This window comes from Takifugu rubripes, chromosome 14, assembly GCF_901000725.2.
Source record: "Takifugu rubripes chromosome 14, fTakRub1.2, whole genome shotgun sequence".
Lineage (NCBI taxonomy): Eukaryota > Metazoa > Chordata > Actinopteri > Tetraodontiformes > Tetraodontidae > Takifugu > Takifugu rubripes.
In genome coordinates, this window is record NC_042298.1 from 5,743,969 (window position 1) to 5,769,505 (window position 25,537).

Consider the following 25,537-nt stretch of genomic DNA (forward strand, 5'->3'; position numbering starts at 1 on the left):
AAGTTTTATAATTAAACATGAACATGAGGCCACAGCAAAAGCAAATCGGCATTTCAGACCTCAAACAATAACAGAAGGGTCAAATTAAAAAAGTGACATGATTTAGACCTTAGCTGCTTCCTGGCACTGGGTGGGCACCCTGTTCCCTTCCAAATATCCTTCTTCATTTCATCATTAAGGCGATTCCACCTAATCGCATTACAGGAGTGACACTGTTGAATTACCTCTTTACACCCTTTGGTGAAGCGTTAATCCACAACAACTGGGAATATTGGCACAGCTGACAGAGGAACAGATGCTTCAACAGGAATTTTCTCTGTAAAGCACCTGAAGAAGCAGTGATAACTCCTTGATTTTAAAACATTTGCTTTAACAAGCAATATGGGGACATATTATGTTGTAATCATCACAAAGGGAACATTTATCTTCAGCTTTTGTTCCACACATGTTTATCTTTTATTTTCTCTTTATATTATTTGTTCATGGTCAATCAGGTTCAAGACCTTTTGCAACTCAGCTCTCAGTCAAAGGGCAAAGCAAACTGAACGCAGATTATGGGAACCACAGGAGATAAACAACAGATTAAGGAACAATTCTACTCCAGACTCATCCCAAAGACCTCATTTGCTGGCACTTGTAAACCAGAGAACCAAACTGCCCTCTGTAAGTTTTAATCATGCTTTAACGCTGATGATGTCTTTGCTTGGTGATGCTGCTCAACTGTCACTAACTAGTTTTTCCCTTTATTTACCATAATGTGCTGCGTATCTTATCCAACTAAGCATTTTTTTAAGACTTTTTTTAAGCTATTGTCATTAAACTGTGATGTCCGTCCTGCTCTATCTGAATCCAGCTGATGAGTTGACCTGCAGGTCAAAAAGCTACTGGACACACTTCTTTCAAAAAGCATTGTCACGCCAAATAGAGCTGAACGAAGCGTTTTCTATTTCAAGCCTGACAGAAGGGTCCAAAGATACAATTCTGCGGCTGGAGCTCTGATACTCTGCTGCTGTAATCTGCTGCCGCCATATATTCAAAATCAAAATTCAATAGGTTTAAACAACTGTCATCGCTAAGCATTACTGAAAGAAAGAGAGAGAGAATTTATTCTGATACATTCACTTTGCTAACAGACCCCTGATGTACAGATGAACTTTAAAAAGGAAAGTATCACTGCTCATGAAAGGATGTAGATTGATTTTTATTAAAAATAAACAATAAATTCACATCACTTGGAAAGACATGCAAATACACTAACACAATATCCATCGCGTATCGGTCAGTTTATTCAAATTGCAGTTTCACGATCATACAGGAGGGGGCACAAGGATGGGCAACAGCGAGAGGAAAACAGGATGCGTAGGAGGGAGATGGGGGTGGGGGATGAAGAAAAAATAAGATCTTTATCGAAGAATGAAAATGACCATCTTCAGAAGAAGGAAGAAAAAAAGAGATACGGATGAAAATGAGAGGGGAAAGACTGAGGTTGAAATAAAGATCTGTGGCTTAGAGATGGTGAGAACAAAGAGGAGCAGAAGAGAGGCAGTCAGTGGGAGGAGAGAGTGGGATATGAGTCAAGCTTACTGCAATAATACTCCACACCATCCACACCCATGGCTTTGTTTAATTCATGCACTACACTAGGAATGTGCGGGGAAAAGCATTTTGGTTTAACAGACTGTATTAACACACATTCATAAAACAACTGTGCACAGCTGACAGTGTGTGTGTTATCTCATAACCAAACCTCTCTGATACAATGAGGTTAATAGTGTCTGCCCCTGATTGCTGAGGCCCTAAGATTCTTATAACAGATGGTTCATCTAAAAATAAACACAGCAGGCCAACTCAGAAAAAAACGACAAAAAAAGAGCAACATGTGGAATAGGATGACTCCCCTACTGTGGACAATAGCACAGTGTAACACGGTAAACATGATAATCAGGTGGAGCCAGATCATGCTTCAAACACTAAGTAATAACATAGTTAAGAAACATATCAGGCTGTATCTATAATTACCAGAAACATACACATAGAGGATGAACGAAATAGCCAAATATCTATCTTGGCCTGGATATATATAAGGAGGTCAGTGGGGGTTTTCTCCAGGTACTCTGGTTTCCTCCCACAATCCATGCACATTAGGTTAACTGGACACTCTATTGCCCCTAGGTGTGTGTGAGTAAATGGTGTGTGTATCCTTTGATGGACTGATGACCTGCCCAGGGTGTGTTCCTGTCAGTCATTCAGTGCTTGAATGCACTCCAGCATAGGAATATGCTGCAGTTATGAGATGGATATATATTAAACAAAAAAAGCTTTTTTACAGAATATTTTAGATTTATAGATTGTAGCTAGTTCACATACACGATAATTCACTCACAAAGGGGAAATATCTACTGCACTAGGAACTTTGCCTATAATGTCCCTGACACTACCAAATTAGCATGCATGCATTAATGTGTGATCCTAAATAAATGTGCCATCAATCGGACAGGATGATAGTGTCAGCACAGAATAGCTGTTGTCCATTGGGCACCGAGAGCACGGCAATCCTCTTAAAAAAAACAGTGCAGGCTTCCATTAACCATTCACATAGTGCGTACCACATTTCATCTGGTGAATCAGGATTTTAAATCTGCACAGTTGTATGTTAGCATCAGGGTGGATATGTCCCCCCAACTGTGCATTCTTCATCAGTGTCCCACTTCATCCACGCAGCCTCACAATGACCCCTCCGTCAGTTCAATCCCACAGGCAAGCAGCGTTGACCTAAGCAAGCAGCAGATGTTGCGGCTGCACGAGCACAGAGCAGCGCAGACTTACATCTGTTCACATCTCTGTTGATTCAGAAAAAAAGGAGAAATAATTAAATATAGGTCTAAACGCACTTAACGAGGCATGAGTTATTACATCAGTCATCCTGAAACACGGGCAGGCCCACAAAGTCTTTCACACTGTAGTACTACTACTAAGTCTCATGGATTTGTGCAACCAAGAGAGAAGATCGGCCAAATTCTTTTACATGGACACGTCGATGCGAGCACGCAGAGGCAGGCCGAGAGAGACCGAGGGAGAGAGAGAGACCGCTTCTCTTGGTTCACTTGCAGCAACATCCAGCCAACAGGATCCATCCACACAGCCTCAAGTCAGTGGACTGAAACTTACTGAAAGTGAGGGCTTATGTAACTTGGAGTCTGGGTCAGACCTACTGACACCATATCAGGCCAGAAAAGAAGAGTGGCGAGAAAAGTTCAGATCATTACTTCCTTTAAAGGTCACTGCAGTAGGCCAAGAAATGTATTTAAAAGCTCTTCTATTGTCTGATAAATTATACTCTTTAATAACAAGGTGAAATAAATCCCAGTTCTAAATTAGAGTGAGTCTAAAGTGCAGCGTGTCATGTATCTGTACTCCAAACTGCAGAAGCAGACTGTAAGGTCCAGCCTATCGATCGAGCCGTGCAGTGCTGCAGAAGCACCCGGAGGAAAAGCAGGAACAGTCACAGCGTTCATTTCTTTTCAGCCTGTCGTTATGTGAAAAGCTATCAAATTACTATTCAAGACTTTATAATAATGATGCATTAAGAAAAACAACTGTAAGCATCTTGGATATTGACAATTTCTGCATAATTACACACCAGCAAAACGGGTTTTTCATCGCATGTGTAATGCGGAGGAGGCTTCGCGCTGTTATTTTTAGTGAGTGAGTTTGGGGGCAATAAATTAGTCATAGCAGAAGCATCATGAAATGTGTTCTTAAGGACAAAGAGATTTTATTAATTTAATTCTCTGAGTGGGTGCGTCTCCAAATACATCACCATGGCAACACGTCTTGTTTTTTTTTGCCTCCATCTCTCCCTCTCCAGCTTTCCTACCGTTTCAATACCGCGGATTAGCCATTTGACCGTAGACTACTTGCGTGTCATGAGGACATGAGCGGGGATGGAAGGTGCAAACATGAAGACAGTTGTTTTCACTGGACCCTTCTGAGCACGTAAATTAGATTACCATCACTGCTGCTGACCTCAATGTGAGTGGAGCCGTCCTCGCAACAAAGCTGGCACAGTCAGAGAGAATGTGTCCCACTGACACACAACAGCACACGCAGCATCAGAGCGCTGACCCTACAGGCATGAGGCGCAGAGGGAGCACAGAAAAGCAGGAGGCAGGGCCACAAAACAAAAAAAACATGGCTCACAGACAGACAGCAAAATGTTGCATAGTAAAATATGGCCCGATGGACAGAAACATCCAAGGCATGATTGTGGGGAAAGAAAAAAAGAGGCCAAAGGATGGGGGAGGGGGGATTCAGCAACGCTGTACCAGAGAGAGGTGGAAAGAGGATGAACCCAGACAAAGCTAACAAAAATAGAACGTTCTATCAATATCAATATCAATCTTTATTTATATGGCACTTTTCATACGCTAGGTAGCACAAAGTGCCTCACAAAGGATAAAAACAGCAAAGAGAACAAGAGAATCAAGAAAAGGACACACACACACATGCATACAACACACGTACACACACAAACAAGCTTAGACAAGTTGAGACATGGCTGGGCACCGAGACCTGAGGCGAAGGAGACGCCACCTTTGGAGGTTCTACAAAGAATGTAACACATATGAGAATATACGAGAACCCCAACCTCCATGGAGAAAACAAGAATCCTACTGATAGAGCACATATGGCTAACAGCTGTGGCTCCATTGTCTCAGACTTAGTCCAAAGTCAAAGGCTCTCTCTCTCTCTCTCTCTCTCTCTCTCTCTCTCTCTCTCTCTCTCTCTCTCTCTCTCTCTCTCTCTCTCTCTGGAATGTATTGGGCAGGGTGCTTACACTAACGTCATCACATACACAGATGTATTAAAAGTAAAGCTTGATTAGCCCTGACTAGTTTGTGGTGCAGACATGCTGCATGCAAACACCGCTGCACCTATCTGCTGAGCCAGCCAGGCAGCCCCACAAAAGCCCCCCGCATAAACGACCACACCCCTGCCAAGGACGACACATTATATACTGCAACAAAAGTACCGGTTGAAGAAAAGTACTCTGCAGAGGGATATTTGCTGGCCAAACAGCCAGTATGAATTAAAAATGATTAAACTGCTATGCACTTCAGTAAACAGCATATCTGACTGTCGACTAATCGGACTCACTGACACTGTTGCTTTTCATATTTAATACATTTTAATCACCACAATTAATCTTTTCGAGGCATCTGCTGTCCAGGCACGGCTTATCACTGCTGCTTGTTTTGCGAAATACACACTGTATTCCATTTAAACGTGCACATAAATTATGCATGCAGATGTGCACCAGTCGGGAATGCTCTCCAGCAATGGAACGGGGTACTGGTTGTTCTCCTTCTGTGTGTGTGCACCTGTAACTCTGCTCAGTAATTCAACATGTGCTTTTAAATACACATATTTATTAATGGTTAAACAAACACACCCCCTAAAATGAAAGTCTTCTCAAGCTGAGTGACAGGCAGGATTGTATGAATTGTGTAACATATCTAATTAGAAATTGAAGTCTTTGTGACCTGTCTATAGATTTTCTGACCCATATTTGTCTAACAGACAACACTTGCTGCTGTTTCAATCACTGAACGTTGCTGAAATATTGTGAGGTGTGTAAAGATGATGCTCAAAACCGTCGCTTCCCCTCCCCCTCCACAGCTTCCGTTCTCCCTCCCGTTCTCCTCTTCCGTTGCTGTTGCTAAGACAGCTGAACCCATGCTAGTATCAGAGCAAACCATTCCAGTCAAAGAGGTGGATCTCCTCCTCTGTTGCCATGGGCAACGCACAGTGTTCGACAGAGAATAAGCCCAGAAGTCGAGCACGCAGACGGCACACATGTGATAAAATATGACCTATTTTTTTAGATCATAGTCAAAAGGGAGCATCTACACCCAGCCACAGCGCCTGTTCGTGCTTCTGTCATCAGCATACATTCCTTGCACATTTTTGTGGAGCAATTTAAAGCACAACTGCCAAAAAATCATAAACAAAATTAAAAATGACGATTATTACAGTAAGATGCTATGCAGACCGCCATTCTGTCTCCACCTGACTCTCAGACGATTGTGATTCACTGCACACCAGCTGCAGGCTCACTCTCCCCCTCTGCTGTGGCTGCAGCCATTCATGGCCCACTGAATCACTTTAGCTACACCAGTGAGCACAGACTGCAAGTAACTCTGTCAGTCGCTCACTCTGTCTGCCTCACACACAAATACACACTGTTCTTCATAGATAGATGCATGGATAGATAGATAGATAGATAGATAGATAGATAGATAGATAGATAGATAGATAGATAGACAGACAGACAGACAGACAGACAGACAGACAGACAGACAGACAGACAGACAGACAGACAGACAGACAGACAGACAGACAGACAGACAGATAGATAGATAGATAGATAGATAGATAGATAGATAGAGAGAGAGAGAGAGAGAGAGAGAGAGAGAGAGAGAGCAATGACATGATTTAAACCAGCCCAATTAGGATTTTGACCAGTGTAAAAAAAATTCATTCTGCGCAGAAGTGGTTCTTACCTCCTCATTGTTTCTCCTCCTGTCAGGGAGCACCAGCGTATTAGCGTGGCTGCCTGGTACTATAGTAGATCCTATACTCATCCTGGGTCCAACTAACATGTAGCGTTTGTCTCCTGATCTGTACTGGATGCTGTGGCACAGTGTCCCATCATAATTAGTCTCTGGCAGATATTTAGAAGTGTAGTCTGGAGATTTGGAGCACTGCATTGCAATCAGGACGATGATGCTGACGATGAAGAGAACTGACACGGAGCCCAAAGTGATGATCAGATAAAAAGTCACGTGACTGTCCTCATCATCCTTTGCAGAACTTTGAAGGTCAGAAGCAGCAAAAGCCTCTTTGGGCTCCACCAGTTTGACCATCACAGTAGCTGTTGCTGACAGGGAAACGTTGCCATTGTCTTTGACCAGTATGACCAGTTTATGCTCAGCCTCGTCTGTCTCTGTGAATGAGCGCAGTGTTCTGATCTGTCCTGTGTAGCGGTCCAAACCAAAGAGACTGTGGTCACTAACTTGCTGCAGTGAGAACAACAACCAGCCGTTATATCCTATATCAGCATCATAGGCTCTGACTTTAGTCACCAAGTGTCCTGCGTTCACATTGCGGGGAATCTCCTCCACACCTTCAGCAGAACCGTTGGAGCTGACTGGATACAGGATGACTGGAGCGTTGTCGTTCTGATCCAGAATGAACACGTTCACTGTCACGTTGCTGCTCAGTGACGGACTTCCAGAATCTGAGGCAACAACTTGGAAGTGGAACGATTTCAGTGTCTCAAAGTCAAAACTTTTGAGAGCTGAAATTTGTCCATTTTCTGAATTAATATTTAAAAATGTTGTAATTGTTTTATGCTGATCCCCATTTCTTAGAATATTATACGATATGAGAGCATTATCACCCTCATCACAATCATGAGCACTGACTGTAAATAAGGCGACACCTGCATCATTGTTCTCAATAAGATAAAATGTGTAAGGATTTGTGAAAAACTCTGGACTGTTATCATTAACATCAGAAACAGATACACTTATTGTCCTGTCAGATGATAAGGGTGGATCACCAGCATCTTTAGCAATGATTGTGATATCATACTTTGACTCACGTTCTCTGTCCAGGAGAGATTTGGTGACAACAGAGTACATGTTGTCTTGCAGAGTTGGTGATAACATAAAGGGAACATCTTCATTTATGAAACAGACCACCTTTCCATTCACACCTGAGTCTTTATCACTCACACTTATTAATGCTACTGTTGTTCCAGGTTTGGAATCTTCTGGAACAGCTTTTGAAAATGAAGTAACCTCAATGTCAGGTGCATTGTCATTCAGGTCCACAATAGTAATTTTAACACTTTTCTCTGTTTCTAGAGGCACAGCTCCTTTATCAGAAGCTTTTATATCAATTTCATACCTGTCTTTAACCTCAAAATCTATCAGTCCTTTGACAATAATTTCACCAGTATTTTCATCAATTTTAAAAAGTTTACGCATCTTATGATTGACATTATTGCCGAAGGAGTAAACCACCTCCCCGTTTAATCCATCATCTGAATCGGTGGCGTTCACTTGCAGGACAGTCGTGCCAATGGGTGAATTTTCATTCAGCACAGCGACATATGAGTCTTTTGCAAACACGGGCATATTATCATTCACATCCAGAACTGTGATTGTTATGGTCATGGTTCCTGATCTCGCGGGTTTTCCACCATCAGCGGCTGTCAGCAGTAATTTGTGACTTCTCGTCGTTTCTTTGTCCAGCGGTTTATGCAAATACAACACGGGGATTTTCCCGTCTTCTCCTCTGTCCTTGACCTCCAGCCTAAAATGTTCGTTTTGACTAAGTTTATATTGCTGGATTGAATAAGCGTCGCTGTCCGGATCGTGGGCACCTTGCAGCTGAAATCGCGCTCCGGGCAAAGCGGATTCTGATATTTCTAAACTGGTCTCGTTTACAGAGAAGGTGGGGAAGTGATCGTTCACGTCCAAAATCTCAACTGCGACGTAATGGACTTCTAACGGATCCTCCAGCACAGTCTTGATGTTAATAACACAGGCACTGGCGCGTTCGCACACCTCCTCTCGGTCTATTTTTCGGTTGACGTGTAATATTCCATCGTTGCTGAGCTGAAACGGAGGTTCGGACGATCCAGAAACAATGCGGAATCCTCGAGCGTTCAAAACAGTCACATCCAGACCCAAATCTTTCGCCACATTTCCAACCACAGTACCTACTCCGAGCTCTTCCGGAATATTGTACCGTAGTTGCGCCGAAACAAAAATAAAATTAAGATTTAAAATAAAAACAAGAATGACGAGGCGCTCCAGCCTCCTGCATCCACGCCGTGCCATGATTAATCCAAGGTGGCAAAACAGTGAGACTATAACGCTTCAGGAATACGACAGTATAAAGCAGGGCAACGTTAATTAAAAAAAGAGAGAAAATCTTGATATATAAATAGCAGGAACGCGTTAGATATTGGAAACCATCGCCTGAAAGCTCCCGTACTCTCTGCAGCCACGGCGCACAACTACGTAGACAATGTTCAGCCCGATTCCTTCATGTATCCAAACAGTGACACCTCACGAGCAGAGCACATAGTGCAGACACAATTTCTACAATGAAATCTTCCTTTTATGTGTCGGAATTCACAGCGGTTCCTGTTGAAAATCCAGGCTTCAGATCAAAATAGCGAATTTGCCCATATTTTCAAAAAGATTTCGGCCAAAATTCAGACAGACAGACAGACAGACAGACAGACAGACAGACAGACAGACAGACAGACAGACAGACAGACAGACAGATAGACAGATAGATAGATAGATAGATAGATAGATAGATAGATAGATAGATAGATAGATAGATAGATAGATAGATAGATTGATTGATTGATTATATAAAGGAGACGAACTTGTTCAGCACCATGGACAGCAAACAATGCCAAAAAGTTTCCCAAGAGTTCGATTAGAAGACCGCATGGTTGTTAATAAAATAGAAGAAGTGAGAAATGTACACACTAAAGTTCACACCCACTGAAATAAATGATTTCAATTCAATATTTGTATTGCTTGATTGTTTTAAGCTGCTGTAGTATTTTAGTCGTCTTACCTCCTCATTGTTTCTCCTCCTGTCAGGGAGCACCAGCGTATTAGCGTGGCTGCCTGGTACTATAGTAGATCCTATACTCATCCTGGGTCCGACTAACATGTAGCGTTTGTCTCCTGATCTGTACTGGATGCTGTGGCACAGTGTCCCATCATAATTAGTCTCTGGCAGATATTTAGAAGTGTAGTCTGGAGATTTGGAGCACTGCATTGCAATCAGGACGATGATGCTGATGATGAAGAGAACTGAAACGGAGCCCAAAGTGATGATCAGATAAAAAGTCACGTGACTGTCCTCGTCGTCCTTTGCAGAACTTTGAAGGTCAGAAGCAGCAAAAGCCTCTTTGGGCTCCACCAGTTTGACCATCACAGTAGCTGTTGCTGACAGGGAAACGTTGCCATTGTCTTTGACCAGTATGACCAGTTTATGCTCAGCCTCGTCTGTCTCTGTGAATGAGCGCAGTGTTCTGATCTGTCCTGTGTAGCGGTCCAAACCAAAGAGACTGTGGTCACTAACTTGCTGCAGTGAGAACAACAACCAGCCGTTATATCCTATATCAGCATCATAGGCTCTGACTTTAGTCACCAAGTGTCCTGCGTTCATATTGCGGGGAATCTCCTCCACACCTTCAGCAGAACCGTTGGAGCTGACTGGATACAGGATGACTGGAGCGTTGTCGTTCTGATCCAGAATGAACACGTTCACTGTCACGTTGCTGCTCAGTGACGGACTTCCAGAATCTGAGGCAACCACTTGGAACTGGAACGTTTTCTGGGCTTCAAAGTCAAAACTTTTAAGCGCAAAAATATCTCCATTCTCTGAGTTTATATTTAGAAACAAACCAGCGGTCTCTGCAGTGTTCTCTCTGTGGATACGATATGTAATCTGTGCGTTATTACTGTCATCGTGGTCGGATGCTGTTACGGAAAACACTGGCAACACCAGGTCGTTGTTTTCGGGAACGTAGAACGTATATGGGCGCATCGAAAACTGCGGGCTGTTGTCGTTCACGTCTGAAACAACAACATTAAGTTTCTTTTCAGATGACAGCGATGGCTCACCGCTGTCTTTCGCCACAACTGTTATTTCATATAAAGGCGTTGCTTCTCTGTCTAGGTGGGATTTTGTCACAACAGCAAACATGTTATCTTGCAAGGATGGAGATAAAGTGAAAGGAACGTCCTCGCGGATAAAACAGGAAACTTTTCCGTTCGGACCCGAGTCTCGATCACTGACGCTGATCAGAGCCACCGTCGTTCCAATTCTCGCATCCTCCGGAACAGATTTTGAAAACGACGTAATTTCAATCTCCGGAGTATTATCATTTACATCCGTTACTTTTATCATCACAGTTCTGTCCGTGGAAAAGGTGACAGCGCCCTTATCTGAAGCCTGAACATCAATTTCATACATTTTATTTTCCTCAAAATCAATGACACCTGCCACTGTAATATCACCTGTTCTCGGATTGATATCAAATTTATTTTTTACACGGGTGTCTAATTCCTGCCCGAATGAGTAAATAATGTCACCGTTTGCACCCTCATCTAAATCGGTCGCGTTAACCCGGATGACCAACGTCCCTGGAGGCGAGTTTTCATTTAAACTCGCGGTATACACGTCCTTTGTAAAAACAGGTGAATTGTCATTCACATCCAGCACCCGAATTATAATTTCCATGGTTCCAGACTTCGCGGGTCTCCCTCCATCCACCGCTGTCAGCATTAATCTGTGCTCCTTTATTGCTTCCCTGTCTAACGCCTTCTGCAGTATTAAAAAGGGCATCTTGCGGTCTTCCCCCCTGTCCTTCACCTCCAAACGAAAGTGATCGTTTGGGGTTAATCTGTACTGCTGGACGGTAAACTGGCCGCCGTCTGGGTCCCGTGCAGCTTGAAGCTGGAACCGTGCTCCCGGTAATGTTGATTCGAATATTTCCAACCGTTTCTCTTTTTCCGGGAAGGTCGGTGGATGGTCGTTTACGTCCAGCACTTCTATAGCCACATAATGGATTTCAAGAGGATTTTCCAGGACCGTCTTAAGGTTGATAATACACGCGTTACTCCGTTCACAGATCTCCTCTCTGTCCACTTTCCTATTGACGTAAAGGATCCCGTCCTCCTTATTCACGCGAAAAAGAGGTTCGGCTGAACCCCCAACGATGCGATACTCTCTTTCTTTCAACGAAGCTTTATCGATCCCCAAATCTTTAGCGATATTCCCAACTAGAGTTCCTTCTTTCACCTCCTCCGAGATGGAATACCTTATTTGAGCTGCAGCCACGCTCCAAAACGCTGCCAAAATCACGACATAGGCGACGCATTTCCATCGCTCTGTGGACGCCAGTCGTGCGCTTTGTTCCATCTTAATGCAGCAGCTACAGTAATACAACAAATTGATACCGATAATTTAAAAAATACCTTGTAATAGTTGGAATTGGAAAGAAACATTAACGATATTCCCTCTTCACAACGTGATGCATTGTCAGACCTGCCCCGGGTCTTTGAGTCGAGCTGGTTTCGTGTTCGGGCTCGGTAACACAACGATGTAAGGCTGGAACATGACGTCAAGGAGTAGAGAGACATCTACTATTATGCTGACACCAAGTGATTCAGGAGGTTACTACAGCAAAGGGATGCACTGAGTATAAATTTATAACATAATATAAAATTAGTTTTATAAAAAGGGTTATTTAAAAAGGGCAGCTTATCTGTTAATATGAATGTCTATATTTGTGGAATATAGCCCTGAACAGATATCCATCCATCCATCCATCCATCCATCCATCCATCCATCCATCCATCCATCCATCCATCCATCCATCCATCCATCCATCCATCCATCCATCCATCCATCCATCCTCTAGAAGCAATAAACCAATAGATAAATAATAAGAGCATTTAGGAAACTGCTGTGTTTAAGGTATAAAAGAAAACCATCAAAATTATGCATGGAAACATAACTCAATATGTAATAGAAATACTTAATAACTGTGTTTTACTAAGCTAAAATGCGACTTCTCTTTGGTTGTTGGTGTAACTTGGACACCTGTCAAAACAGAACTTCTTCTTATTTAGGAGCATATGAGCAGTCACAAGGATTCTGCAAAACAAGGCTTCAGTTTTCTTTTTTTTTAAAATCTCAGTGTAAATGTTATTGTTGCCAGCACATGCACACACAGCACATGTATCTTTTTTGTCACTTCATTTCTTCCCCACATTTTTTCCAGCACCTGCATACATCAATAATTTAATTCTCTATTTTCAGAATGACTTCCGTCAGTGCCCCTGAAATATTTGCTGTATAAGTGAAGGTATGGGCTGAATTCTTAGAAAACTCCAGTAAAGGCAATAAAGTATATTTTTCCTGTTATTGTCTTTGGACAAAAACATGCTTAGTCTAGCCAATGATGAATATATGGTTTTTAAAAAAGTGTGTGACACATTCAAGAAAATTCAGAGCATTTTTAAGCCAAAAAACTGCAGCAAAACGTTTTATCATATGCTTTAACATGCAATTATTAAAATCCATGACATAAAGCAGCAGTGTCACTATTATAGGAAGCCTTTGTATCAGTGATCTATGTGGCAGATAATAAGCATGATCACATCTATTTATATGGTTACTTTTACATAGATTAAAATTGTTTTTTTCTTGATTTTTTTTACATGACCAGAGTTGAGAAGAAATAATTTTCTCAGATGATCTAAACTTTTGTTACATTACATGCCAACACACTTTGGTTAAACTGCCTTACCTCCTCATTGTTTCTCCTCCTGTCAGGGAGCACCAGTGTATTAGCGTGGCTGCCTGGTACTATAGTAGATCCTATACTCATCCTGGGTCCAACTAACATGTAGCGTTTGTCTCCTGATCTGTACTGGATGCTGTGGCACAGTGTTCCATCATAATTAGTCTCTGGCAGATATTTAGAAGTGTAGTCTGGAGATTTGGAGCACTGCATTGCAATCAGGACGATGATGCTGACGATGAAGAGAACTGACACGGAGCCCAAAGTGATGATCAGATAAAAAGTCACGTGACTGTCCTCATCGTCCTTTGCAGAACTCTGAAGGTCAGAAGCAGCAAAAGCCTCTTTGGGCTCCACCAGTTTGACCATCACAGTAGCTGTTGCTGACAGGGAAACGTTGCCATTGTCTTTGACCAGTATGACCAGTTTATGCTCAGCCTCGTCTGTCTCTGTGAATGAGCGCAGTGTTCTGATCTGTCCTGTGTAGCGGTCCAAACCAAAGAGACTGTGGTCACTAACTTGCTGCAGTGAGAACAACAACCAGCCGTTATATCCTATATCAGCATCATAGGCTCTGACTTTAGTCACCAAGTGTCCTGCGTTCACATTGCGGGGAATCTCCTCCACACCTTCAGCAGAACCGTTGGAGCTGACTGGATACAGGATGACTGGAGCGTTGTCGTTCTGATCCAGAATGAACACGTTCACTGTCACGTTGCTGCTCAGTGACGGACTTCCAGAATCTGAGGCAACAACTTGGAACTGGAACGTTTTCTGGGCTTCAAAGTCAAAACTCTTCAGGGCTAAAATATCTCCAGTCTCAGAGTTGATACTCAAAAATGAGGTCAGTTTGTTTTCTGGACTTCCATCTCGGAGAATATGATAGGAAACATGAGCGTTGTCGTTGTCATCACGATCAAAGGCTTTAACAGAAAACACTGATGTACCTGGTTGATTGGCTTCACTGATATAGAAAGTATAAGGACTCAGTGAAAACTCTGGCCTGTTGTCATTTACATCTGACACCACAACAGTGATTGTCTTCTCAGATGATAACGATGGTTGACCTGCATCTTTGGCAGTTATTGTTAGATCATATTTATCTCTTTGCTCTCTGTCCAGAGCTGATTTGGTGACTAAAGAGTACATTGTTTCTTGTAATGACGGAGACAAGATAAATGGAACATCTCCAGCTATAGAACAGACAACATTTCCATTCAATCCAGAATCTAAGTCACTGACACTAATAAGAGCAACAGTGGTTCCAGATCTGGAATCTTCAGGGATGGAACTTGAAAATGATGTAACCTCAATCTCAGGTGTGTTGTCATTAACATCAATTATCTTGATAATAACACTTTTCTCTGTTGTTAGAGGAGGTAAACCTTTATCTGAAGCTTCAATCTCAATTTCATATTTATCTTTCTGCTCATAGTCTATGAGACCTTTCACAGTTATTTCCCCTGTTGATGGATTAATACCAAACAGCTGAAATATGTTATTGCTGACACTGTTACCAAATGAGTAAGACACCTCACCATTCTGGCCTTCATCTAAGTCAGTTGCATTCACTTGCACTACAGCGCTTCCCAAAGGAGCATTTTCTGGGAGCGTAACAGAGTAAACGTCTTTCGAAAAAACAGGCGTGTTATCGTTCACATCTAACACCTTCACAAGAATATTCATTTGACCGGATTTGGGAGGCTTGCCTCCGTCCAGCGCTGTCAGCACCAGGGAGTGGCTTGCTGCCGTTTCCCTGTCCAGCGATTTCTGCAAAACCAGTATGGGTATTTTCCCATCTTCTCCTTTATCTCGAACTTCCAGGCGGAAGTGGTCGTTTTGGCTGAGTTTGTATTGTTGCACGGAGAAATGACCGCTGTCTCGATCGCGTGAAGGTTTGAGCTGAAATCGCGCTCCTGGCAGGACAGACTCGAAAATGTCCAACCGTTTCTCTCCCTCTGGAAAACTGGGGGAATTGTCATTTACGTCCAGAATCTCCACTCCGATGTTATGGATTTCCAGCGGATTTTCGAGCACCATTTTCAGATTAATCAAGCAGGTGCTGCTCTGCGCGCACACCTCTTCCCTGTCGATCTTCCGGCTCACATACAGGACGCCATCGTTTTGATTCACATTAAGGAGAAGATCCGCGTTACTTGAAACGATACGATACTTTCTATCTTTCAGTGTGCTTTTATCCAACCCCAGATCTTTTGCTATATTTCCAACGACGGTCCCTTCATTTACCTCTTCAGCGATGGAATATCGTGTTTGCGCCGCGGCAACGCTCCACAAAAGCCCAGCGACGACGCAGGCGACAGAACAGTGTCTCACCATGCGCTCCTCGCGTCCCCTTTGTTCCATAATTAAACCAGACAGCACCAGTAATCCGACACAAAAACAACTACGGCGTTGTTATATCAGAGTCCAGTTCATCCTTGTGCAAAAACATCAATTTCCTTCAGCAGTGATGGAACAATAAATTATTTCATCCTAAAGGCAGCAACCTCGGGAACGACTGCGTTCACAACGCACAACCAAAGAGCTCAGGAGGTGGTACCAAAGTGATGACAAATACAGGATGCTGCTTCTTTCCGTTATACTGACACCATGTGATGTAAATTCAAACGGCAAATATAAAATATAATAGAACAAGCCTTCTGGAGTGGTAAATAGTGTGTCTATAGGTTTATATACCTTAAAGTGGAATCAAGGAGAGTAGCAATGGCACAATACAAAGCCCCGATTAAAATAACCATAAATGCATTCCCACAGAGTTTTCAGACCTAAAACCAATTATCAAAATAAAAGTTATAGAAGGTAAAACTTAGATAAAATCATTGTCTCTATAAATGAATGAGCTGGAAATCTGACAGAGCACTACACTTGTGAATTATAATTTTATGTTTAGTCAAAAATAAACAGCAATGGTTAATGATGTCTGTGTACCAAGCTGACTAACTTATTTATCCCCTTTGAAACCTATATTTTTTATATGTGTGATGATGAATAGTGCATAATTTTAATGGGAAATTACATTTTATGTTTTTTAGTATTTTTCATTAATCTCTTACCTCCTCATTGTTTCTCCTCCTGTCAGGGAGCACCAGTGTATTAGCGTGGCTGCCTGGTACTATAGTAGATCCTATACTCATCCTGGGTCCGACTAACATGTAGCGTTTGTCTCCTGATCTGTACTGGATGCTGTGGCACAGTGTTCCATCATAATTAGTCTCTGGCAGATATTTAGAAGTGTAGTCTGGAGATTTGGAGCACTGCATTGCAATCAGGACGATGATGCTGATGATGAAGAGAACTGACACGGAGCCCAAAGTGATCATCAGATAAAAAGTCACGTGACTGTCCTCGTCGTCCTTTGCAGAACTTTGAAGGTCAGAAGCAGCAAAAGCCTCTTTGGGCTCCACCAGTTTGACCATCACAGTAGCTGTTGCTGACAGGGAAACGTTGCCATTGTCTTTGACCAGTATGACCAGTTTATGCTCAGCCTCGTCTGTCTCTGTGAATGAGCGCAGTGTTCTGATCTGTCCTGTGTAGCGGTCCAAACCAAAGAGACTGTGGTCACTAACTTGCTGCAGGGAGAACAACAACCAGCCGTTATATCCTATATCAGCATCATAGGCTCTGACTTTAGTCACCAAGTGTCCTGCGTTCACATTGCGGGGAATCTCCTCCACACCTTCAGCAGAACCGTTGGAGCTGACTGGATACAGGATGACTGGAGCGTTGTCGTTCTGATCCAGAATGAACACATTCACTGTCACGTTGCTGCTCAGTGACGGACTTCCAGAATCTGAGGCAACAACTTGGAACTGGAACGTTTTCTGGGCTTCAAAGTCAAAACTTTTCAGGGCTAAAATATCTCCAGTCTCAGAGTTGATACTCAAAAATGAGGTCAGTTTGTTTTCTGGACTTCCATCTCTGAGAATATGATAGGAAACATGAGCGTTGTCGTTGTCATCACGATCAAAGGCTTTAACAGAAAACACTGATGTACCTGGTTGATTGGCTTCACTGATATAGAAAGTATAAGGACTCAGTGAAAACTCTGGCCTGTTGTCATTTACATCTGACACCACAACAGTGATTGTCTTCTCAGATGATAACGATGGTTGACCTGCATCTTTGGCAACTATTGTTACATCATATTTATCTGTTTGCTCTCTGTCCAGCGCTGACTTTGTCACTAAGGAATAAACATTGTCCTTTAAAGTTGGTGATAATGAAAATGGGACGCCTTCACCTACGGAACAAATTACTTTTCCATTTAGTCCAGAATCAAAGTCTCTGACACCTATGTGAGCAATAGTAGTTCCTGGTCTAGAATCTTCAGGGATGGAACTTGAAAATGATGTAACCTCTATCTCAGGTGCATTATCATTAACATCAATTATTTTTACAATTATGCTTTTTTGCATAACTAAAGGAGCAAATCCTTTATCTGACGCTTGAATTTCTATTTCATACCTGTCCTTCTCCTCATAGTCTATTAAACCTTTAACAGTTATTTCACCTGTCATTGCATCGATATCAAAGAGATTTAGCAACTTATGGTTTACAATATTACTGAAAGAATAAACAACTTCTCCATTCAGACCATCGTCCAGATCTGTTGCATTAACCTGCATTACTGTTGTGCCGAGTGGTGCATTTTCATCAAGCATTGCTGAGTACAATTCTTGTGTGAAAACAGGTGGATTGTCGTTAATGTCTAAAATATTCACTATAATATTTAACTGGCCAGATTTCGGAGGCTTACCTCCATCCAATGCAGTCAACAACAAAGAATAGCTCCCCCTTGATTCCCTGTCTAATCCTTTCTGAACAACTAGGATCGGTATTTTACCATCTTCTCCCTTATCCTTAACCTCCAAACGGAAATGGTCATTTGGGCTGAGTTTGTACTGCTGGACAGAGAAAACACCCCCGTCTGGATCCCGCGCAGGTTGAAGAGGGATACGCACTCCAGCCAGCACAGACTCGAAAATCTCCAGCGTTTTCTCCTTCTCGGGAAAAGTGGGAGAATGGTCGTTTATGTCTTGAACGTCCACCTCTACATAGTGTATCTCCAGTGGATTTTCCAGGACAGTTTTCAGGCTGATTAAACAAGTGCTGCTATGCGCGCACACCGCCTCTCTGTCAATCTTCCTGCTCGCATACAGGACGCCGTCCTCTTGGCTGACGTGGAAAAGAGAATCCGCGTTATTAGACACAATGCGATACTTTCTGTCTTTCAGGGCGCTTTTATCGAATCCCAGATCTTTCGCCACGTTTCCAATCACAGTCCCCTCGTCGACTTCCTCAGAAACAGAGTACCTTATTTGTGCAGAGGACACGCTCCATAAAAGCACAACGATGCAGCAGACGACATACCCGCGTCCTCCCCGTCTCTGGCATCTCCTTTGTTCCATAATTGAACCCGGTATAAACAATATTTCTCTACAAAGACGACCCGATATACAAGCGCACTCCACCGTTTATGCCTGGAGAGACGATCATCCTTTTTTTAAAGGACAGCCATGAGGAAGACAGAGAAGATGATTGAACAGCGAGCCAGCGTCAGGAAAGACTGCAGTGACGGTGGGTTGAGGACCGATGATGAGGGTTGACCGAAATATTGAGGCGGAAAGAAAAATGAATGGCTTTGTTTTCTATTATACTGACACCAAGCGATCAGTAATCATACTGCAGAAAAGCACCAAGTCTCACTGAAAGAGGAATGCAGTTGGTATTTTCACAGGACAATGTCAAAAATGTAATGTCAGCTAAATAAAATACATTGCGTGCTCCTCATCAGCTTAATAGAATTTCAGTGGAATTAAGTGCAAACCTGTTCAAATGAATAGTTCTGAATTTGCCACCTCACCAAGGTTATCCCCATGAATCATAAATGAAACATATCCTCATCTGCTAGATTAGAATCCTGGCTTGATTGAACAGGTGGACATTCCATCCAGAAGGGGAAAAAAATGAAAACACTGCAACTAATTTTTGAATCGTAATTAAGATAAAATAAACAATTCAATTTAACTGAAGGTTTTGCATCAATGTCATAATCCAAGAAAAAACCACACCATAGAAATGGAGAGTCAACTGATGACACAAAATTTGTGGTCTCATCACTTGATGTTGGTACACTGGAGATTAACTATGTAGAGCCTTTGCACCATCAATATTAATTACATGGTATTATATTGTATAAACAAAATTTAATGAAGAAATAAAGAAGCAAGATACAAGGAGAGCACATATTTTGGAATTAGGATGCTGAATGTATGACTCTTACCTCCTCATTGTTTCTCCTCCTGTCAGGGAGCACCAGCGTATTAGCGTGGCTGCCTGGTACTATAGTAGATCCTATACTCATCCTGGGTCCAACTAACATGTAGCGTTTGTCTCCTGATCTGTACTGGATGCTGTGGCACAGTGTCCCATCATAATTAGTCTCTGGCAGATATTTAGAAGTGTAGTCTGGAGATTTGGAGCACTGCATTGCAATCAGGACGATGATGCTGACGATGAAGAGAACTGACACGGAGCCCAAAGTGATGATCAGATAAAAAGTCACGTGACTGTCCTCATCATCCTTTGCAGAACTTTGAAGGTCAGAAGCAGCAAAAGCCTCTTTGGGCTCCACCAGTTTGACCATCACAGTAGCTGTTGCTGACAGGGAAACGTTGCCATTGTCTTTGACCAGTATGACCAGTTTATGCTCAGCCTCGTCTGTCTCTGTGAATGAGCGCAGTGTTCTGATCTGTCCTGTGTAGCGGTCCAAACCAAAGAGACTGTGGTCACTAACTTGCTGCAGTGAGAACAACAACCAGCCGTTATATCCTATATCAGCATCATAGGCTCTGACTTTAGTCACCAAGTGTCCTGCGTTCACATTGCGGGGAATCTCCTCCACACCTTCAGCAGAACCGTTGGAGCTGACTGGATACAGGATGACTGGAGCGTTGTCGTTCTGATCCAGAATGAACACGTTCACTGTCACGTTGCTGCTCAGTGACGGACTTCCAGAATCTGAGGCAACAACTTGGAACTGGAACGTTTTCTGGGCTTCAAAGTCAAAACTTTTCAGGGCTAAAATATCTCCAGTCTCAGAGTTGATACTCAAAAATGAGGTCAGTTTGTTTTCTGGACTTCCATCTCGGAGAATATGATAGGAAACATGAGCGTTGTCGTTGTCATCACGATCAAAGGCTTTAACAGAAAACACTGATGTACCTGGTTGATTGGCTTCACTGATATAGAAAGTATAAGGACTCAGTGAAAACTCTGGCCTGTTGTCATTTACATCTGACACCACAACAGTGATTGTCTTCTCAGATGATAACGATGGTTGACCTGCATCTTTGGCAGTTATTGTTAGATCATATTTATCTCTTTGCTCTCTATCCAGAGCTGATTTGGTGACTAAAGAGAACATTTTGTCCTTTAATGAAGGTGTTAATGCAAAAGGAGAATCATCACTTATGGTGCAAATAACCTTTCCATTTATTCCTGAATCTAAATCATTCACACTAATATGAGCAACAGTAGTTCCAGGTCGGGAATCTTCAGGAATGAAACTTGAAAAAGATGTAATTTCAATCTCAGGTACATTATCATTAACATCGACAATTTTTATCAAAACGCTTTTCTCTGATGTAAGTGGAGCACTAGCTTTATCTGAAGCCTCCACTTCAATTTCATATCTTTCATTCTCCTCATAATCTATCGGACCCTTAACTGTAATCTCACCTGTTATTTCATTTATATCAAACAAATCTAGAACGTTCTGATTCATAGAGTTGCTAAATGAATAAACAACTTCTCCGTTTGGACCATCATCTGCATCAGTTGCATTCACTTGTATGACTGTTGTGCCTATTGGAGAATTTTCATGGAGCATCACAGAATAAACATCCTTAGAGAAAACAGGGGCATTATCATTATTGTCCAACACATTTATTAGAATATTCATCTCACCGGATTTCGGAGGTTTACCTCCATCCAAAGCCGTCAACACTAATGAATGACTTCCTGCAGTTTCCCTGTCCAAGGATTTTTGGACCACTAATATCGGGATTTTACCATCTTTTCCTCTGTCTTTAACCTCCAAACGGAAGTGATCGTTCTGACTGAGTTTATAGTGCTGAACAGAGAAACGACCGCTGTCTGCGTCTTGTGCGCCTTTCAGCTGAAATCGCGCACCAAGCAATGCGTTCTCTGATACCTCCAAAATTTTATTATCCTCTGGAAAGATGGGAGAATGGTCATTGATGTCCAGCACTTCGACTTCAACGTAATGTATTTCCAGCGGATTTTCCAGCACCGTTTTCAGATTGACTAAACAAGAGCTGCTCTGCGCGCACACCTCTTCTCTGTCGATCTTCCGGCTCACATACAGAACACCGTCATTCTGGTTCACTTGGAACAGGACGTCTGCACTACTGGAAACAATGCGACATTTTCTCTCCTTCAAGGTGATCTTATCTAGTCCCAGGTCTTTTGCCACATTCCCCACCGCTGTTCCTTCGTTGACTTCCTCAGAGATAGAATACCTGATTTGCGCCGAAGCCGCGCTCAACAAGACAACCACAATAAGACAGCCGATCGAATATCCCCGCGCCATCCACGGCTTTCTCCGTTTTTGTTCCATGATCCACACGATGTAATCAGTAATCCATCAAAAATGAAACGTTTCTTGCGCAGCCACAATCCAGAGGGTCCTCGTGGGAAAATATTCACTCAATTCGCTTTTAGAGGGATCGACAAAGGCAACAATGAGGACAGAAACCACTGAGCGAAGGTGGGAGTAAAAAGACCCTCAGGAGGTGGGACCATAGCACAGTGACGACAAACTCACATAATATTCAGTTCCAACATTATACTGACACCATGTGATGAAGAGTCTCACTACAGAATATCTGATGCAACAACACATTGTACAGAAAATGTAGCCATTATATTATTAATCAAATAGTGCAATGAAAAAATAAAGTTAAATTTGTCTTAACAAGCACTGAAAATAGTTCAGACATTCAGCACTACGAACAGCGACCACTACCAAGGTGATAGTTTTTAATATATCCTGGAAAACGTGATGGAATTAAATGAACAGACACTATTAAATAAATTGTACAATTCTAGTTTAACACTCCTTTCAGCGCCACCATGTGTCTGAAAGATTTTTTTTCTGTGCTGTCTCCTTTTCAATCTAAATTCTTAATTATCACCACCTCAATGTCCTTCATATCCAGTTTGAGTGAAGTTTGGACGTATATTTGCTGTGGAGTGTTTTTGAGGATCTTTTTATATACAATTTGGACTGCTCAGTCTTCCAACACTTTTAAACTTTTGCACTTCAGATAAAGTAAAGTAAAGTATTGATGTGACAATCTTTGAAATATAGATCTTACCTCCTCATTGTTTCTCCTCCTGTCAGGGAGCACCAGCGTGTTAGCGTGGCTGCCTGGTACTATAGTAGATCCTATACTCATCCTGGGTCCAACTAACATGTAGCGTTTGTCTCCTGATCTGTACTGGATGCTGTGGCACAGTGTTCCATCATAATTAGTCTCTGGCAGATATTTAGAAGTGTAGTCTGGAGATTTGGAGCACTGCATTGCAATCAGGACGATGATGCTGATGATGAAGAGAACTGACACGGAGCCCAAAGTGATGATCAGATAAAAAGTCACGTGACTGTCCTCATCATCCTTTGCAGAACTCTGAAGGTCAGAAGCAGCAAAAGCCTCTTTGGGCTCCACCAGTTTGACCATCACAGTAGCTGTTGCTGACAGGGAAACGTTGCCATTGTCTTTGACCAGTATGACCAGTTTATGCTCAGCCTCGTCTGTCTCTGTGAATGAGCGCAGTGTTCTGATCTGTCCTGTGTAGCGGTCCAAACCAAAGAGACTGTGGTCACTAACTTGCTGCAGTGAGAACAACAACCAGCCGTTATATCCTATATCAGCATCATAGGCTCTGACTTTAGTCACCAAGTGTCCTGCGTTCACATTGCGGGGAATCTCCTCCACACCTTCAGCAGAACCGTTGGAGCTGACTGGATACAGGATGACTGGAGCGTTGTCGTTCTGATCCAGAATGAACACCTTCACTGTCACGTTGCTGCTCAGTGACGGACTTCCAGAATCTGAGGCAACAACTTGGAACTGGAACGTTTTCTGGGCTTCAAAGTCAAAACTTTTCAGGGCTAAAATATCTCCAGTCTCAGAGTTGATACTCAAAAATGAGGTCAGTTTGTTTTCTGGACTTCCATCTCGGAGAATATGATAGGAAACATGAGCGTTGTCGTTGTCATCACGATCAAAGGCTTTAACAGAAAACACTGATGTACCTGGTTGATTGGCTTCACTGATATAGAAAGTGTAAGGACTCAGTGAAAACTCTGGCCTGTTGTCATTTACGTCTGACACCACAACAGTGATTGTCTTCTCAGATGATAACGATGGTTGACCTGCATCTTTGGCAGTGATTGTTAGATCATATTTATCTGTTTGCTCTTTGTCCAGAGCTGATTTGGTGACTAAAGAGAACATTTTGTCCTTTAATGAAGGTGTTAATGCAAAAGGAGAATCATTACTTATGGTGCAAATGACCTTTCCATTTATTCCTGAATCTAAATCATTCACACTAATATGAGCAACAGTAGTTCCAGGTCGGGAATCTTCAGGAATGAAACTTGAAAAAGATGTCACCTCAATTTCTGGTGCATTATCGTTAACATCAGTTATGTCTATGATCACGGTCTTCTCTGTTTTTAAAGGAACAAAACCTTTATCTGAAGCCTCCACTTCAATTTCATATCTTTCATTCTCCTCATAATCTATCGGACCCTTAACTGTAATCTCACCTGTTATTTCATTTATATCAAACAAATCTAGAACGTTCTGGTTCATAGAGTTGCTAAATGAATAAACAACTTCTCCGTTTGGACCATCATCTGCATCAGTTGCATTCACTTGTATGACTGTTGTGCCTATTAGAGTATTTTCATGCAGCATCACAGAATAAACATCCTTAGAGAAAACAGGGGCATTATCATTAATGTCCAACACATTTATTAGAATATTCATCTCACCGGATTTTGGAGGTTTACCTCCATCCAAAGCCGTCAACACTAATGAATGACTTCCTGCAGTTTCCCTGTCCAAGGATTTTTGGACCACTAATATCGGGGTTTTACCATCTTTTCCTCTGTCTTTAACCTCCAAACGGAAGTGATCGTTCTGACTGAGTTTATAGTGCTGAACAGAGAAACGACCGCTGTCTGCGTCTTGTGCGCCTTTCAGCTGAAATCGCGCACCGGGTAGAACGTTTTCTGATATCTCTAATATTTTATTATCCTCTGGAAAGATGGGAGAATGGTCATTGATGTCCAGCACTTCGACTTCAACGTAATGTATTTCCAGCGGATTTTCCAGCACCGTTTTCAGATTCACTAAACAAGAGCTGCTCTGCGCGCACACCTCTTCTCTGTCGATCTTCCGGCTCACATACAGAACACCGTCATTCTGGTTCACTTGGAATAGGACGTCCGCGCTACTGGAAACAATGCGACATTTTCTCTCCTTCAAGGTGATCTTATCTAGTCCCAGGTCTTTTGCCACATTCCCCACCGCTGTTCCTTCGTTGACTTCCTCAGAGATGGAATACCTGATTTGCGCCGAAGCCGCGCTCAACAAGACAACCACAATAAGACAGCCGATCGAATATCCCTGCGCCATCCACGGCTTTCTCCGTTTTTGTTCCATGATACACGCGATGTAATCAGTAATCCATCAAAAATGAAACGTTTCTTGCGCAGCTACAATCCAGAGGGTCCTCGTGTGAAAATATTCACTCAATTCGCTTTTAGAGGGATCGACAAAGGCAACAATGAGGACAGAAACCACTGAGCGAAGGTGGGAGTAAAAAGACCCTCAGGAGGTGGGACCATAGCACAGTGACGACAAACTCACATAATATTCAGTTCCAACATTATACTGACACCATGTGATGAAGAGTCTCACTACAGAATATCTGATGCAACAACACATTGTACAGAAAATGTAGCCATGATAATATTATTCAAGTCGTTCAATGAAAAATAAAGTT

General features: G+C 42.4%; 4 protein-coding genes across 11 annotated transcripts in view; all 4 read right to left on the reverse strand.

Annotated features, from left to right (window-relative positions):
• The window catches only part of LOC101074087 (protocadherin alpha-C2-like), a 107,209-nt gene that overhangs the window by 68,883 nt on the left and 12,789 nt on the right, over nt 1–25,537 (reverse strand). For 2 of the 8 annotated variants that reach the window (XM_029847043.1, XM_029847041.1), the window contains exon 2: nt 1,182–2,840. The exons of 2 other annotated variants lie outside the window; for them this stretch is intronic. In XM_029847043.1, coding sequence (XP_029702903.1) covers nt 2,823–2,840 — 18 coding nt within the window. In that variant the 3' untranslated portion in view covers nt 1,182–2,822. Of the gene's footprint in view, nt 1–1,181; nt 2,841–13,420; nt 16,482–22,836; nt 25,465–25,537 lie in introns of those variants that run through there. 4 more of the 8 variants (XM_029847044.1, XM_029847045.1, XM_029847039.1 and 1 more) reach the window with 4 other exon arrangements.
• LOC101074748 (protocadherin alpha-13-like) lies at nt 1,182–12,462 on the reverse strand. The gene is made up of 2 exons (XM_011617151.2): nt 9,670–12,462; nt 1,182–2,840 (listed from the first exon to the last, which is right to left on the reverse strand). Exons 1-2 carry the CDS (start codon nt 12,025–12,027, stop codon nt 2,823–2,825), a joined length of 2,376 nt encoding a protein of 791 aa, XP_011615453.2. The 5' UTR covers nt 12,028–12,462; the 3' UTR covers nt 1,182–2,822.
• LOC105417355 (protocadherin alpha-3-like) overlaps nt 1,182–25,537 on the reverse strand; it is a 43,951-nt gene continuing 19,595 nt past the window's right edge. Inside the window, exon 2 of the mRNA XM_029847050.1 lies at nt 1,182–2,840. Within this exon, the coding sequence (XP_029702910.1) occupies nt 2,823–2,840 (18 nt within the window). The 3' untranslated portion in view covers nt 1,182–2,822. The remainder of the gene's footprint in view (nt 2,841–25,537) is intronic.
• Nucleotides 19,562–22,814, reverse strand: LOC115252312 (protocadherin alpha-3-like). The gene has a single exon (XM_029847048.1). The coding sequence runs from the start codon at nt 22,074–22,076 to the stop codon at nt 19,692–19,694; it is 2,385 nt and encodes a 794-aa protein (XP_029702908.1). The 5' UTR covers nt 22,077–22,814; the 3' UTR covers nt 19,562–19,691.

Bases quoted from the DNA above. Each gene is read 5' to 3' on its own strand.
- LOC101074748 (XM_011617151.2), bottom strand. From the start codon at position 12,027: ATGGAACAAAGCGCACGACTGGCGTCCACAGAGCGATGGAAATGCGTC.
- LOC115252312 (XM_029847048.1), bottom strand. From the start codon at position 22,076: ATGGAACAAAAACGGAGAAAGCCGTGGATGGCGCGGGGATATTCGATC.